The 18,436-nt window shown below is 38.2% G+C and overlaps 1 protein-coding gene across 6 annotated transcripts in view; it reads right to left on the reverse strand.

Annotated features, from left to right (window-relative positions):
• Window positions 1-1,586: 1,586 nt before the first annotated feature.
• Window positions 1,587-18,436, reverse strand: part of LOC113051364 (inositol hexakisphosphate and diphosphoinositol-pentakisphosphate kinase 2-like) — a 43,174-nt gene continuing 26,324 nt past the window's right edge. For 2 of the 6 annotated variants that reach the window (XM_026215044.1, XM_026215042.1), the window contains 4 exons: window positions 6,675-6,854; window positions 4,971-5,108; window positions 4,727-4,840; window positions 1,587-3,655 (listed from right to left, as the gene is read on the reverse strand). In XM_026215044.1, the coding sequence (XP_026070829.1) occupies window positions 3,066-3,655; window positions 4,727-4,840; window positions 4,971-5,108; window positions 6,675-6,854 (1,022 nt within the window). In that variant the 3' untranslated portion in view covers window positions 1,587-3,065. Of the gene's footprint in view, window positions 3,656-4,726; window positions 4,841-4,970; window positions 5,109-6,627; window positions 6,855-16,345; window positions 16,409-18,436 lie in introns of those variants that run through there. The other 4 variants (XM_026215041.1, XM_026215043.1, XR_003276892.1 and 1 more) reach the window with 4 other exon arrangements.

Raw genomic sequence — 18,436 nt, forward strand, 5'->3', positions numbered from 1 at the left:
ATATGGAAATACAAACATTGTGGATTATGTTTGGTGGCGGGACATTCAGATGTATTATGAAATGTGGGATCCTCTGATGATTGTTTACTCGGTCTTGTTGAAGATGTGTGTCGTGAGGCAGTTGAGGCTAACAGGATGAAAACCCTCCAGGTGAAGAATGATAAGAACCTAGTTGTCATAACAACGAGTATGAGGATGAATAACTGTTAGAGATAATGACGCTTATGCAAGTGTACACCTACAGAGACAGTAAATTAGGTTTTGAAAATATGGACCCCACAAACTTGAGATGACTTTTAAATGTCAAACATTAAAGGGGTCATTGGATGCCTACAAGTTGATATGATTCCTTAGGGTCTTAATGAGAAGGCTGCAACATAGTTTAGTTAAAATTTCTCAATGGTAGTGTAAAAAACAGCTCTTTTCAGAGCAAGCCATTCTGTAGCATATTCCTTTAAATGTTAATGAGCTCTGCTGACTCCGCCCCTCTCTTCTGAGCTGCTCTCTGAGGGACTGTTCACTTTAGCCGCATTCATCATGAAACATGCTAATTAACATGTTATTAGGAAAGATGATTTGCAAAGATTCTTTAAAAAACCATGTACCGTATTTTCCGGACTATAAGTTGCACTTTTTTTTCATAGATTGGCTGGTCCTGTGACTTATAATCAGGTGCGACTTATCAAAATTAATTTGACATGAACCAAGAGAAATGAACCAAGAGAAAACACTACCGTCTCCACCAGCGAGAGGGCGCTCTATGCTGCTCAGTGCTCCTGTAGTCTACACTAAGCAGCATATAGCGCCCTCTCGCTGCTGTAGACGGTAATGTATTCTCTTGGTTCTTGGTTCTAAATAAATGCGACTTATAGTCCAGTGCGACTTATATGTTTTTTTCCTCATCATGACGTATTTTTGGACTGATGCGACTTATACTCAGGTGCGATTTATAGTCCGAAAAATGCGGTAGTCACTTCTTCTGTAAGTGGAGCTGGATCACGAATGATTTGCGTGAACATAGACACATTTATGTAGATCAGGGGCGAATTTCCTTCAAAAACAAACATAATCCACTGTGTCTTCAGCAGCTCAGATGTCGGGAGTAAATGAAGACTGCTATGTTCATTATTACATCCAACAACAGAACACCTCAATCGGTCAGGAGCCATTCTTGTCTACATCTGCTCCCGCGGTGAAACAATGGTGGACTGATGACAGCTCACTTAGGGCTGGTCTAAGGTAAGACACCAGTCCAGTCTGTGCTGAAACACTACTGTCAATCAAACTATTGTGGGAGGGGCCTGTTTTTGTGACATCACACAGACAGGCATCTGAGATCGGCTCGATATTAAAAGGGGGTAAAGATTTTAGTAGATAAAAAAAAACCATTATAGGATGGTTGTGTACATTTCAGTTCAAACTATTTGTAAAAGTGCATGTAGCATCCTATGACCCCTTTAACATTTTTTTTTCAAATGATTATGGAAAGTCCACGTGTAGTCTACACTAGAATATCCTGGTTCTTTTTGATCCAATCAGTGAGTGTAGTTCACACACAAGACATTATAAAAAGACAACTGCTTTCTGCAGACAATGCCACTTTTATTTGAAACACTGTAAATCAAAGTGCCAGTTAAAGGAATAGTTTAGATCCATCTAACTATCCCTTAAATATTACTGCACAGACAGCATACAGCACCAACAGTACAACACGTTTGAGTTAAATCTATCAGAGGCAGATGCTTTAATATGTCAGTGATTTCAGAATCAGTGTGCTTCACTGTACTCCGAGCGGAGTGGAATAATTCACAGACGCTGCTGCTGGAGGGGGGAAGTGAAATGCTCCTCTCTAAAATCTAGAGGTCTTACAAGCTGGTCCAACATCAGTGGCAATCAGTTCATTTCACACAAACTTCCTGCATGCTCAGTAAACAACGTCCACTATCCAGGGTTTACTTCAGTTTTTTGACTCATCAGGTACAGTGTGTGCTTCTGAAAAGCAGCATCCTTCTCTTTCTTTTTCACTAGGAAAAAAAACAAATTGTGTCACACTGCACTCTTCTTCAGTTGATCACACAGGAGGGTTCATGGTACAAAAAAGGACTTCAATGTCAAAAAGGTGAGCAGTACAAAGCAGGACAAATGTAATTGATAAGGAGACCACTACTTAATTATTGAAAATTGTGAAAGCACTATGTTTTACAAAAATAAAAACTAAAATATAAAAAAATTTGACTCAATCATCTGCAGTCTCATTGTTAAAAGTAAGCTGCATATTAGTCTATATATAGTCTACATTTATATGTATTTTATAATGATTTAATAAATTACGACAGCAAGCTTAGGCAAATAGTAATAAAACAGTTAGCGTCCACTCAAAGGGATTGTTCACTCATGCCGTTGCAAATCCACAAGACTTTATCATTCATCTTGGAAGCACAAATAAAGATATTTTTCTCTACTGATCTCAATTAAAAGTGTTGGTTCCATGGATTTTTCACAGAGGGACAGAAATCTCTCAGGATTCATTAAAAACATCTTCATTTGTCTTTCGAAGATGAATGAAAGTCTTATAGGTTTTGATGACAATTTGAATTTTTAGGGCAACTATCCCTTTAAAATCCATTAAGTTATGCAAGTTTATTATTCAAGAGTTCAGCTTGACTAATATCAAATACCATGTCCCTTTAAAAAATATCTTCCAGACCAGCTAATGAAGAAAGAATGCAGTCATTTGGAGACGAGGAAGATAATATGTGCACAGAATAATTTTTTTAGTGTGTCTAACAGCCTATGTTTGATCACTAGCCGCTTCACTAGAGTGATGCGTTACACAGGAAGCAGCTCTGAACGTCACATGGAGAGTTTATTAAGATTTTCAACAGCAGGATCTGCACTTCGTGTTCGACATGTGACAATCGCAGAGAGGGCCAACCATTTCCTCAACTTCCCTTAAATTGCGTAGGCAAATCCCACTTGGTCTTGTATGGGACTTTATGAAGGTCTGAGGCACTAGAGTGAGAGCATGCTGAGATGGGTGAAGGACACGCGTATCTGCGTTTCCTTCACTGCTCAGGCACATGGGGAGCTCCCACCTCTAGAGGAGTGCTGGGGTGGGGAAGGGACCCCGTGCTTCCCCTCCACACATCAACCGTTTCACACGTATCGAAGAACTCCTCGGGCTCCTCAGGGGTGAGCGGGGTCTGGGCGCTGGAGTCGGCCTCTGAGCTGCTCTCTCTGAGCTCCTGGAGCACAGGCAGAGAGCTGGGCAGCCCACAGAAGGACTCCGCTGGCGGACTGTCAGGAGCACTGGGCTCCGCAGGGGCCGGGCGTGGCACTTCGTCACAGCAGGGGCTCTCTGTCAGACACTGGCCTGCAGAGTCTGTGCCATCCACTGCTGTTTCACCGGGTCTCTCCAGGATGGGGGATGGTATGGAGGGGTGGGGGTCCTCAGAAGGGAGGCTGGTTTCAGTGCTGATGAGTACAGACGTGGAGGACACACAGTGGATGTTGTTGTGAGGGGCTGCATGGATCTCCTCGCTGCTCTGCGGTGTGAGGGTGATCTTCTCACTGAAGCTGAAGCGTGGGGAGGTGTCAGCCGTTGTGGGAGACGAAGGGCCGGCGCTTGACACCGTACTGGAGGGACCACTGCTGTCTGCATGGGGGAATACAAACACACACACATTATTTGGCACATTTTGCAATGGAGGTGCCATTTGTGTCTCTCATATATACTGTATACGAGTGCAAAAAATGACTGGAACAATGAATAGTGCCAACTTTTACTGTGTGTTACTCTAGATGTTTTTCTAAACGCATCAACACAAATTCTGTAACTTTACTTAAAAAAATATATATATTTTTTTGTTTTCTATCAAAATGGGAAAGCCTTTTTTCCCGTTTCAGCCCTGTTTTCACAGCTTAATGCACATTTTGATTTAAAAAAAATATATATTTTTGTAGATTACTAATATACACTTTAACTTAATGTAATTTTTTATGAAATACATTTTTAATGAAATTATTTTAATATATTTATAATTACAAATTAGTAATGATGAAGCTTTAAGCTGGTACCTTTAAAATGTATTAACTTCAAATGGAATATGAAATAACACACTTGTTAAAATTATAATCAAGCACTCTACAGGTGTATGTCAGTCAAGAGATCCAAATAAGTGTACTTTTAAGCCTGACCAGAGATTATTAAAACAATAATTTAATTGTTAGACTTGGATTTGACATTACAAAGCGCACTTTTTAATATATTTTATGTACACACACACACACGCACACACACACACACGCACGCACACGCACGCACACGCACACATGAGTATGTAGTTACAAATGCACATTCAATACACTGAAACACAACTCAAAGCAACTCAAACGCAAAGTTATAACTTGATATTTTTCACCATTTTATTGTTGTTTAAAATGTCAGCAGTTTCATCAGTCTTACATACAACTGATAACTGAAAAGTTTGTATACATATCAACATTTAATAGTATGCCCTTAACTGTCAACTTTGTTACTTCACTGAAGGCAATAATCATATTCCAACATAAACAAAAGTGTATGAACTTAGCCTGCGACTGCACAGTGATGTATGTTACCACTTAAACATCATCTGGTCCATACAACATATATGTAACATGTTAGCACAATGGCTATATACATGACTTTCCTCCACTTGAAATAGCAAAGGGCAGCAGTACTTACACCATGGTGGGCGATCAGAGCGCTGGCGCAGTGAAACCGAGGAGGACAGCACTCTGTGAGGGATGTAAGAGTCCCCCGTGGGCTGGTTCTGGGAGTCAAACATGGCTGAGAGAGCTATAGGAGGGGAGACAAACACACATACAGTTAGGACACAGGTTTATTATAGGTCAGTATCAAAACAACTGCGACGGACCTATAACTCTCCTAAATGTATGCCATGTTAGAGTGGTGCTAAGGGTATCACCTCTGGTTGTCCTGGTGTGGGAATCTCCTGCGTTCTCACACACGGTCGTCAGGAACTCGTTCACTTGTTTGAGTGAGAGTGAGTTGTGGAGGGTCTCGAGGGGGTAGATGGAAGGCACCATGGAGCAGCCTTCAAAACCTGCAGACATCAGTATGCACCCAGAGTGACACAACAGTCTCTTACCACTGAACCAATAACAACAGTCGCTCCACTTACTGCCGAACCCTTGTTAATGACAGAACCACAGTCATTCAGACACAAACAAACCCACCAGATCCTCTCATCATTCATTCAAGACTTATCGTGTGTCACACAGGAGCTCCAAATCTACATTTAAAAATAAAGACAATAACACACACAACTTCAAATAAAAGAAAAACGTTCCTGTAATTAGTTGTTAAGAATCTCTATGCACTAATTTTAGTTGAAAACCCACACTCTTAATATAGATTAAAGCAACACGTGTAAATTAGGAGGGAGCTGGCAGAGACAATAATAATAAAAACAGGAATGATTGTGAGAACTGAACCTGTGGCTCATCACGTGATCAGTGCATGAATTTTATAAAGGAGATAGGATTTCATGATAATACATCACTAATGACTATTACTAATGAAAATGACCCTGGATTCTGGAGAATTTAGTAAAAAATTCCAATAATAACAATGTGCATGTATGATTATGTATGAAGTTATTGAGGTTTGATTAATCATTGTGGGAAAAAAGTGAAAACTCACATTTGGAAGAGAACATTACAGTATTTTATTCATCAAATCCCTGGAAGCCTGTGGCATGCAAATCATGTGCCACTATCATGCAAGTCAGTCATTTCTGATACGTAAGAGAGCCGATACGACTTTAAGCTGGCACAGTTGCAATAAGATGCCACTGGCATGCATCTGCCACACCACACCACAACACACAGCAGTGGGAGGTCACCCTAACGCTACTCCAACCTCTTTTATTACAATTTGAAATAAATTGAATATCCTTTAAAAAGTAATTTATTCCTGTGATCAAAGCTGAATTTTCAGCATCACTACTCCAGTCTTCAGTGTCACATGATCTTTCAGAAATCATTCTGATATGATTATTTGGAGCCCAAGAAACAGGTCTTATTATAGTCAATGCTGAAAATAGCTGTGCCGTTTAACAGTTTTTGATGATATAGATTTTTTTTTAATTTGACGAATAGAAAGTTTATTTTTTATTCAGTTTAAAATTGATTTGAAATAGAATCTACTCGTAACATAGAGAAAGACTTTATTTAAACTTTTTATAAATTTAATGCAACCTTGCTGAATAAAAGTTTTAGTTTCTATAAATAAATCAATACATCCTTAATGACCCCAAACTTTCCAATTATTTTGATCATAATGAAGAAAAACCGCTTAGGAGGGGAATTACAGCTAACTTAATTTGAGATATATTATGTTAAGGTCAAAACAATATATGTTTTTATTTATACCTTTATATTTTATATCTATATAACTAAAAATAAAAAGACAACCTACATAAACTTAAAAAAAAATAATAATAATAATAATAAAAAAAGGGGGAAAAAACACAAGAGCTGTGTAATTGCAAGCTGCTTTTCCAAAAAAGCACAAGCATGCTTCAAACAGCAGAGGCGCTAGAGCAAAGCAGAGGTCATTACTGCAGTCACGGCACAGCAGGGCACGGAGGGACCTCCGCAGGGCTGACCGTAGAGGTACTCTAGTGGGTCCTGGCCAGAGATTAACCAGTTGCGGAAGAGGCGGAGATGGTAGGAGCACTGATGGAGGTGGTGGGCAAAAGCACTGTCCAAACAGAAGGGGTGGCCAATATGGGAGTCGGTGGAAAAGCGCCTCAGCAGCTGGGCTACCTGGTGCTCTTCCAGGGGTTCTGAGGAAGAAGAGGCAGAGCAGAGCAGGGAAGAGAAGAGAAGAGTGGAGAGTAGGGGGTTTGAAAAGCAGACGACTGAGGGCATGGGGTCCTCATCGGGACATTGTGGACAGAGATTACCGTTTCATTAGCATGCCATCAGAAAAGCTCCCCACCACAGGGCTGACACCGTTTAACTGACACTTCTCCACATTTAAACACGCCTATTCACCAGCAGATAATCCCAAACAGACACACACAGCATCCCTTAAGTCCGTTGTAGTCTACAGCCTTCAGGCCCAAACATATACTGTGCAGAGGAATCTCCTGGGCTCAAGGAACAACTCACTAAGCTATACACCGAAACGGTCTTCATCCCCACACTGACTCCGAGAAATTGTATATGGACACTGTGCAGTTAGGCCCTGTCGATTACCTCAATCAGCCTGATTGAATTAAAGCTGCGGTACTCAGAGGAGTCAAACATCACACCCCTATTAGACCAAACTATAAAGAAGTAACATTATTACAAAATATATACACAAAAACTTTGGGGTCAGTAGGATTATTTTCTTTATTAAAAAAAAAGTATTTTATTCTGCAAGGATCCATTCAATTGACCAAAAGGTTACCATTTCAAATCAATGCTGTCCTTTTAAACTTTCTGTCGATCAAAGAATCCCGGCAAAATGTTTCTACAGAAATATTAAGCAACAGTATTACAGTATTTTGATCAAATAAATACAGTCTTCCTGTGCATTAAAGGTGCCATCTGTAATGTTTGGCAAAAAAAATCAAGTCATACTCCACATTCCATAACAGATGGGGGCAGTATGCCTCAATAAAGTGAATTGGTCTACTCTAGAGTAACAAACGAGAAACGGCATAGTCTCTGTGCTCCGCCCCTACTTTCACAACAACACTACAGCCATAGCCGAAGCCTAACTGTGCGTTCACACCGCCGGCGTCTAGAGCGTCAAAAATCACTCTTGGCACTCTGCTCACGACGCTGCAGAAAGATTTGTGAGCGCTCAGACGTTCTGACGTAGATCGAATGCTTATTTTGTATTTAAAGCGGCCGCAAAGCATACAAGCTTGTTGATCTCGTGCAGACTAACCCCATAAGTTAACCTCATTATATATTGTTGTGGACGAAATATTAGGATCCTTTACTTAAAATGAACAATCTCAGACACCTTGGTCCACGTATCACTTTTAATTAATTTTTTTATGTCCCTGTAGGCAAACAGGGACACATCATAGATTAATACAAACGCTAAACAGCAATAATCAACCTGTCCTTTATTCTTGTTCAGAACTAATGTGCCAACTCTCAAGCATTCACCGTGAGACACACGCAATTGACTCTTTTCACACGCTTTCACGCCACACATAAATTTTTTCACGCACAGAAAAACCACGAAGCAAAGAGGACTAGACAGAGCAGGTTAGTTATGATACATAGAGCTGTGCAAAAAATCGAATGCGATTTTCATGCACCTCTCTTCAGTAAAGACGCTCCTGTAATTAGAAGTATATCTCCAGCATGTGCATTCAGATCAGGGTTGCCAGGTTTTCACAACAAACCCTGCCCAGTTGCTTCTTAAAACTAGCCCAAAACTAGCCCAATCGCGTTTCCGGGAGGTTCCCCGATAAAAATTGCTTCCTGGGGTTAAAATATAAATTTTTGGGAAGGGTTTCCCTGGTAAAATTAGCATTTTAGGGGCTAAATATCACATTATTGGTATTGCGATTGCTTCAAACCGCGGACATGAAAAACAACCGCAGACTTGGCAACACTGGTTCAGCTGGAGCGGCAGTAACTGCACAGAGCCTTAGTCTACCGACAACTAACACAAAATCGCTTTCAAAATCGACAAAGAATTGCCTGCGATTTTAACATCGATGTTGTGTAGATTGTCAGTGAATTACGGCTCTGTGTAGTAAATGCCAACCAGTGTTGCCAAGTCTGTGGTGGTTGTTTTTCATGTCCGCTGGTCACAGCGACCCCAATACAAATAACGTGATATTTAGCCCCTAAAATGCGAATTATACCAAGGCAACCCTGCTAAAAAAACTATATTTTAACCCCGGGAAGCAATGTTTTATCGGGGAACCTTCTGGAAGCGAGATTGGGCTAGTTTTGAGAAGCAACTGGGCAGGATTTGTTGTGAAAACCTGGCAATCCTGATCTGAACACACGTGCTGGAGATATACTCCTAATTACAGGAGCTTCTTTACTGATGAGATGATCAGATTACATGGGTAAAGACATGCACAGCCTTATATAATAAAATGGGTAACGTTAAGTTATAGCTAGCTAATTATCAAACGCAGCTACGGTTAGCCATCGCTAACATTAGCACGTTTATCGAACAGCCTTCGATACATTTCTATGTTATAACTTCCCGAAAACAAATACACAAACATATAAAACAAACTTCTAGCGAAATACTAACAGCATCTAACTTGCAAGTTCTGAGTCGAACCTCATTTCTTTCAGGTCCATCAGTTGTCTCCAGCGATTAAAAGCAGTGCCGATGTTTACTCTGGTATTCTTATCGGATTTGATTTGCGCGGTTGTTTCCCTGTAGCGGGTGTTGGTCTCTTGCCAAGGGCTTCAGCTATCCTTCCGCTCTCTTCTGAACTGAAAGTAGTGGGCTGTACTTTCCACACGATTGACATCAGGTCCAGGTACGCCCTGCGAGTTATTCGTGTATTGCAGGTTGGCTGGTGGTTATGTCGCCCGCATACCGCCTCCCACGGCCGAAACTGGTATTACAACACCTGCCGGGCCGGGGCTAGTAATGCTAATGCTAATTAAGGTTGATATCTCTGCAGCACTATAACTTGACATTTTTTTAATGACATCATCGCCCTTATTTCTTCTCATTCTTTTGATGCGTGTAGGTCATGTTATGGATATTTTTACCTCAATTTCTGCATATGGCACCTTTAAAGACTAAAGATCTTACTCACCCCAAACTTTTGAACACAAGTGTTAATGCCCTTTTCATATCTTTTTCTAGATCTTAACAAATATGTACTTCATCGATCTACTGTTATTACATTTGAATATTCAATTATTGAATAAAAAAAAATATTGCTTATTTTATTTAAATTGATTAATAATGTTAAATAATTTAGGTGAATTTGTTTTTTTTAAATACAGGATCAAAAGCCAGAAAAAAATTAAATCAGCAGCCTGAATGGATACTTGAGTTTTATTGTCAGCAGACCATAACCAATGCATTAAACACAAACACACATATTTGTTTTTTAAAATCATGCTGTGAATTTTTCATTTATATTAAGTCTTATATTTGCTACACCCTATACTACACGTACTCCTTGCAGAAACCTTTTAGCTCTCTTAGATTATAATTAAGACATTATTCAGTCTCTTTATTAAGCTGTTTCATCATGCGTACCATTGGGAGGTGCCAACAATGTAAATGATTAGGTTTAACAATCCTCGTGGGGGCATTTGATCCCCACCTGACCCACATATGCACACACTTTACCAGGAAAACACTAAAATATAATAATTAGGCTGAATTAACTAATTTGTTTAAAGAGTATGTACTCATTTCAGAGACATGAAGGTAAATGAGTATTTCTTAATAACTACAGACACATAATTAGGTTGGTGGAAAGGTTTTGAGAGCTGGATGGCTTGGAGTGTGTGGGATCTGGCAGGGAAAGGGGATTGTGTAGGTGGATCAGGGACCATCTTTAAGCTCTGCCCGAGATGTACTGAACACATGCAGAACTGTGTCCAAATACACCTACATAACACACTGCAGTAATGCAGATCAATTCACGAGCAGTGTTTGCATTGTTCTCCATTCAGGTCTGTTGACACTAGACAACATCTCCAGACATCCTTCTGAACACAACATATGCAGGACATTTGTTTTACCAAGAGATAGAACACTGATCGTTTTAACCAACATAACAACATGCAGTTTATACACAGCACAAGTGTCTATCAATGAAGTGTAGAGAACCACAAAAGACACTGGCTAGTTCATCCTTTTCCTTATCTGTGGTAGGACATTTGAAATCACATAAACTGAAAATGTCCATTTCTATTTGAAAGAAATGTTTCGTCTTTGTCGTTTGTGGCATTTCAGATTTGAAGCTGCTTCCCATGAAGAACCAGAGTAAAACACTCCTCGGTCTCACAGCTCAACATTTACAACATTTAACATAATTGGGTCAAAGACGAAAAAATGTCAGTTTGATACAGATATCAATTTTGTATTTCCTCATACATTAGAATGTGACCTGTTTAATTTTATGTTTTTCCAAGCAAAAAAAAGAATGACTATCATACATATTTTTACCATAATTTACAGAAGACATCCATTAAAATGTAATTCAGTGTAACAACATTACATACCAATAAATCTTGTCAAATACTAATTAACTTTTGCTAATTTCCTTTAAAACTCTAGGTTTTGCTCATTTGTCAGCAAGACATTTTTGTAAGGAAGAGAATGTTTTTTAAAATATAATACCATTTATTATGATCACATATTCTTTTATATATTTTAATAAGTACAGGTCAGAATAAGTATATTGTTTCATTTTGATATAAATATTATGCAGTTTGAGACTGTGAAGGACTTTTGCCAAAGACAAAAATAATAGTCATTGTGGCCATAATTGCAATGTTTTACTTTTGGGTGGAGAATCTTCTCAATGGCCTTTACTGAACTTGTGACATACTGTACTGAGGGAGGACTCAGTTCAGAAATACTGGTAAGCTATTATTCTTTATCTTTATAGTTCTGGTCTGAGTGGGCTTTAACAGTGCCATCCAAGCTACTGAGTCTGCATTTACTTTATTTTGTTTTTGTTTTTACAGCGCCTAGCAGCTTACTGTTTGTGGCCGTCTAAAAATAATCAATAACACAAACTAAAAAATACAAAAATGCATTCAAATAATAATATTTATTAAGTGTAACATATATTTGCCAGTGCTAAATATTCCTCATTTATATGTAATATAAGTAAGAGTAAAATTATTTAAACAGTGACGCTGTCATTCAGTGTAATGGACATGACAAAAACATTATCCTGAATGAAGAAACTTCTACTTCAGCCTATATTGTAGGCAATCAACTCGCCTCCTGTATCAAACACTGAGCTTTTGAAATATCAAATATTTCTTGCAGGTGCTATTTGATGATGTCACAGACTGTCGAATGACTATTAGATGTTTGTATGATTTCAGAATGGCTTCTTGTTCCTGTTACACTGAATGACCTCTGATAAACTTCATCTTCAGGACAAAAGTCCCCTGTTTATTTAAATACTTAAAGGCATAATCCTTTTAATATAACATAGCCAACACTTATTTGAAAATGCCAAGAAAACAAATATATATTTTTTAACTTGTTTATTTAAAAAAGTAGAGTTCGGACCATTGCGCTTTGGAATAGTGTTGGGCAATATGGTAATTTTTCAAATGTCAGCCCATGAGATCGACGATACACGATATTATCGCGAATGGGTGGAGCAAGAGAGAGACCCTTTGTTCTTGTCATAGCATAACTAATTGGTGTTTTAGACGGCGCAGGTGCGTGAGAGTGAGCCTGTTGAATCACCAATAATAAAAAAATATATACTTTCAAACATACTGATAAACTAACGTTAAATATAAAAATACTGTATTTAAAACAGCTAGTTCATAATGATGGACACAACTGTCATATCGCGCATCCTGACAAATTTGCCGCATCTGCACATGGAAGTTACCAGTCTAAATGTTCTGCAAAATCAGACAATGGTGAAAATCCATAGTAGATTTTAGTTTAAAACTAATATTGGACATAAATAAACACGTTAAACATAAACTATTCAAAACAGGTAAGTTCATATATTTGAAGTAGAATTAAACGGATGCATCAGTCATACAGTCATACTATCAATCAAAGCTCTCCGGATCGCACGCCTCATGACGAGACAGAAGCACCGCAACACAAACAAGAATGAGATGCATTCTAAAATAACTGTGGCATTAAACTCAGTTAGTGAGGGCTCGTTTAAAATATTGCAAATATATAGGCTGTTCAGATTACTTGTTAAAGTGCAATGAAATTCCTTATATCTGCAGACGATGCACATCTGTTTGTGGATGAAGACTTTGTAACGGCCAAAACTATGTATTTTGCATGCATCATATTATGTGCGCTGCGCATGAAAATAATATAAAAAAAAAAATTACCCATCACCCATAGTGTTTCTCACGTAGTCCTTCTACGTCATCACCACATAGTGTGTGTTATAAGTTAAAGGAACACTCTGACTTTTTGGGACTTTAGCTTATTCACAGTATCCCCCAGTGTTAGATAAGTCCATTCATACCTTGTTCATTTCTGTGCGTTCTGTAAGTGTTATTTGACGCACCCACCGCTAGCCTAGCTTAGCACAAAGACTAGATGTAAATGGATAATGGTAGCATAGTAATCCCAATAAGTGACAAAATAATGCAAAAATTTTCCTATTTACATGTTGTGATCTGTATAGTCACAGCGTGTACAAATAACAAGGCTATATGAGACAGAGACCATTTTTAATCGTATAAATACTGGGAACTATATTCTCACTAGGCGTATTGGGATTACTATGCTACCATTATCCATTTACATCCAGTCTTTGTGCTAAGCTAGGCTAGCGGTGGGTGCGTCAAATAACACTTACAGAACGCACAGAAATGAAAAAGGTATGTATGGACTTATCTAACTCTGGGGGATACTGTGAATAAGCTAAAGTCCCAAAAAGTAGAAGTGTTCCTTTAAGTGATCAGTCTTTAAAGAGAAGGATTACATGAGAACCACTATGGATGATAAGTTCGCTCTGCCATCTTTAACTCTTTCTTTACGTTACAAATAAAGTAATCTCTCATGTAGGAGAAGAGTGTGTTGCCGTGTAGCAGCCATTAAATGTGTGGGACACCAACTCCTTGTTTTCTATATCTTTCATTTCATGGATTTAAAGAGTTATCCAAGTCAAAGGGTTACAACTTCTTCACTGACTAAAGACTGTATATGTGTGTGTTTGTGTGTGTGTGTTAAATGTGGTGCTGAAGTGAAATAGCTGGGCAGTTTGATAGCCGAATTATAATAGGCCACCTAATAAAAAGAAAAATAATAATAGTTGCTATTTTTTTTAATACAATAATAGGAGAATGAGCCTAATATCATCTTGACTATCGATATATTACATTACATTGATTACATTTTATTTTACGAAATATAAAATAATATATATAATCTATAAATTATACATTACAAATTATTCAGAATTTGGGATGCATTTTAAGAATAATTTTCTCATTAACTGGTCAAAATGCACAAAACAGCTGTATGCTGCTTGAAAGACGCGTGTGCGCTCAGATGTAAACAAGCGTGCATGAGAAGCACATGGAGGAACACGTGAGAGACGCGCTGAATGAAAGCACATTCACTCTCTGACAGCAGATGGCGCTTAACTGAAGGAAATGCAGCGCTTACCCTGGAAACCCCATAAATATAGCAGCTGCATTACTCTACTTTCTAAAACGTATTTAAATAGATTTAAATAGCCATTCAGATTTGTGGATTTGCTGTGGTGTTCATCACAGCACCAAATACTTATATACTAGACTACTTAAACTTTTTTTTACATTTTAATCTGGACTACAACATGCTCTAGATATTGTTAGAAAGTGTTTTGATTCTTTATTGTTCATTCACACTTTACATTAGGGCTTCATTAGTTAACATTGGTTAATTCATTAGTTAACATAAACTGCCAATGAAAAAGTCTTCTGAACATTCATTAATCTTAGGTATTCCAATATAACACGTTGTTAATATCGAAAGTTGCCAATGTGTTATTTAATGAGGTTACATGAATTAAGACTTTTTTTTTTTACAAAGATTAATAACTTCTGTTGCAAATGTAGCTATTGCACATTGTGAATGTTAATGCATTAATTAATATACATTAATATTGTAAAGTGATACCAATTGTTTTTTATAGTTCTTTTGCACTTTAATCTGTGTAATCTGTATTGCTTTATTGTATTTAAATATTCAGTTATTTTTGTTATAAGAAATAGTTATTAAACCTGTTATACTGTATTATGGCCATGATATCATATCATGATAATACTGTACACCGAAGTATTAGAAATTAATCGCAAATTTCATAGCAGCATATCCCTAGTTCAGTCATTGGAGTTAGAACTGTAATCGGGCCTTAAAAGTTAGGCCCGACAGGACCCGAGCCCGACAAGTACATTTTGATTGACAGCTTTTTTAAAGCCCAACCCGTTTACAGCCCGACATTATTCAAATGTGCGCACGCACACAGCTTTTTTGCCTTTTGTCAACAATGAGTAATTTATTCATGTTTTAACATAATTTACTCATAACTAACGTAGACTAGACCACTTGGAAGTTGGAATAAAGAAATAAAATAAGTCCTCTGTGACATCGTAACATCTCAGCATTCTAGACATAGGCTCATTTAACCTATAAATAGACCAACACACCAATAAAAACGAGTCATTTAAAAAAATTTTAATTAAGATACATTTTAAATTAAGATGGGTATTTGGCAATATCGAAATTAAGATAAAGGCTCCGCCGGATTTGCTTGTTACACCTGCTCAGCATTCATTTTCGCATCTTTCTCGCGCTAATTGAAACCCATCACATGACCGCTCCTTTACCTCGCAAACCGGAGTGCAAGCCCGAGCCCGGCCCGAGCCCGCGTAAGATGATAGAAATTAAGCCCGAACCCGACCGAACCCATCGGGTCCCGACGGGTCCCATCGGGTTCAGGCAAAGATCTTCAGCTCTAACTGGAGTGCTGTCCACTAATGGTACGGATTCATTATCTTGAATATCCATTCATAATTGTATTTAAAAATCATGATCTTAATAAGTAGTATTTTTAAGTATTTATTTTACATATAATATATCCTGAATTAATTATTTTTTTTTATTTTATTATTTATAAAAAAAATAAAAAAAATCAACTGACCCCAAACTTTTGAATGGTAGTGTATATTACATAAGTTTAGCTTCCCAAATATAAAACCAGAAAAAAATACTGATTAAGAACATGACTTTTTTGCAGTGTAATACACCCACCTTCCCACAGACTTACAATCACATACAAATCAATCACAGGAAACAAACATGAGTTTAAACTCTTTCATACGAACAGTCATCCGTAAATGATTAACATCGAGTCACTGGGTGAGAGTGAGAGTTGTCCACAGGAGGTTACAGATAGCGATAGCGATGTATGTGGGAAGGGTTTGATACTTTCATGAATGGTTAAAAAGATGATGAAACTGGAGAGGTTGAAGGAAACATGGCAGAAATCACGTGAAAAGAGAAGAAAACGAAACCGACCATAAATTCCAAAATGAAAAGTGTTTTCCACTGGCATGCAAAACAAAGTGAGATGGAGGAAGTGGAAATATACTTGAAGAGAAGCAGACATACCATTAGTCGGATGCTTTGCAAACGACACAGAAAATCTCTTTACTGCCGGCATAGACAACAACTCTGAGGAAATAAGAAAGGTCACTAGAGTTACCATATTTTACAGTACACCTGTAAGGATGGGGACGGTGTTACAGAGCTGAAGGTGTGAGACTGTCAAGGACAGTAGGGTGAGGAGTGTAGGGCTGGGTTTCTACTGGGGCTACAGACTCAGAAACACTGGGTCAGAAAGCAGAAGAGCAGTGTTTAGCGTCTCAATGTGATTTAGACTTTCAGCTAAAGAGTGACAATGTTCCTTATTACGAGGAATTAAGATGTCAGTCTCATAGATGGGTTTACTCGGGTAGAGAAAATAAACTCTTAGGGTGTTTTCACACTAGCACTTTTGGTGCGAACCCGGGTTCGATTGACATTAGGGTTCAGTTCGTTTGGATGATGTGAACACGGTCTTCCGAACTCAGGTGCGCACACGCAAACCTTACCCGAGTACGCTTAAAAAGGGTGGTCTGGGGTACGGTTCATGTGAACTCCGGTACGGTTCGCTGCTGATGGGAACACAATCGTATCAAATCACGGAAGTGAACCGCTATTAATGACATATTATTTGATAAAAACGTGTGTTTGTGTGTGTGTTTCACTCACTTTCCTGACAAGTGTGACTGACGCGCTGCAAACAGAGAGCTGGATATATAATTTATGTTTATGTATACATTCGTAAGACAGACGCAAGTGCCATTGTACCAAAGCTTTGTAAACAACGAACGGTTCAAAAACGTAAATATATGTAAGTGCAGAAAGCTATGTTATGAATTTACCGCCTTCTCCAGCGCCGTTGTTACAAAGCAACGGTGTAAACAACTGCTGGCTTGATGACGCAAACGAACCGCAGTAATTAATATTAACGCAGTCCAGCGGGGGCAGTGGGGGGGGGGGGGATTGGGGCAATCGAACTCGGATTCGGACCAGGCAAGCGAACCAAGTGTGAAAGGACCCTTAAAAAAATGACAATAAGGGGATCTTTATCTTAACTGCTTAAATGTCTTCACATAGTTGCCACTGTAAAAGAGTGCATCTATTTATAACACTTTCGCTACAGTAATATTTTCGGCACTTCTCTTCTATAAATACAGATGCCATCTTATCAGACGTCATCTCTCAGAACAAACAAAGAGATGGACAGAAGCATGAAAAGCTGGAGACGGTCAGATCGAACCCTCGCCTCTGTAAGCAACTCTGAGAGTCTGTAGCGTAACAGCACATGCCTTCACAGGACAAAACCACACACAACAGGGAAGACAAAGAGACTGGGGATTGTGTTCTATGACTGGCCGGTCCTAGAGACCAGCCAGAGATTTGAAATGAAGCTAATACGGTTAAATGAACAGGCTCATGTATTCGATAGCAACAAATGCAAGAGTAAAGTTATTACTGCAAAGCAGCAGTAAACAAAACAAAAAACATGGGAACTGAAACAGGGAGAACTACAAACAATGTCACACTGACACCTTGTGGACAATAGGATATTCCAAGAGTGAACAAACTGAACATTCTGGAAGGAATCGGGATGTGAGAGCACTCCAGTATGAACTGGAGACACACTTTGTCAATGCAGTTTCAGATAAAATACCAAATTACAGTGTAATCCAAAACTAGTTTGGCCAATTATCGCATTAAGTAATAATATCAATCCCCAAATATTGGGTAACACTTTATTATAAGGTCCAGTTCATAAACATTACAGAACAAGTATAACAATCACCATTTATTTTAACAGTATTTACAGTATTAGTTTAGGTTAATGTTATGGGTCATTGTTAATTAAATTTTTTAGTAATACATTAGTTAATGTTAAAACTAATGTTAAAAAAATGTTAGAAAAGTAATGTAAATTCCTACATATACTATTAACCAAGAGTAATAAATGCTGTAAAAGTATGTGTTAACTAGTGTTAATATATAGAATCTTATAGTAAAGTGTTACCAAATAAAGTGATGTGATACAATTACAATTTACACTACTGTTCAAAAGTCTGGGATCAGTAAGATTTATTTTAGTTTTTTTAACAAATGAATAGTTTTATTTAGCAAGGA

Source organism: Carassius auratus, chromosome 32 (assembly GCF_003368295.1).
Source record: "Carassius auratus strain Wakin chromosome 32, ASM336829v1, whole genome shotgun sequence".
NCBI classification, from domain to species: Eukaryota; Metazoa; Chordata; class Actinopteri; order Cypriniformes; family Cyprinidae; genus Carassius; species Carassius auratus.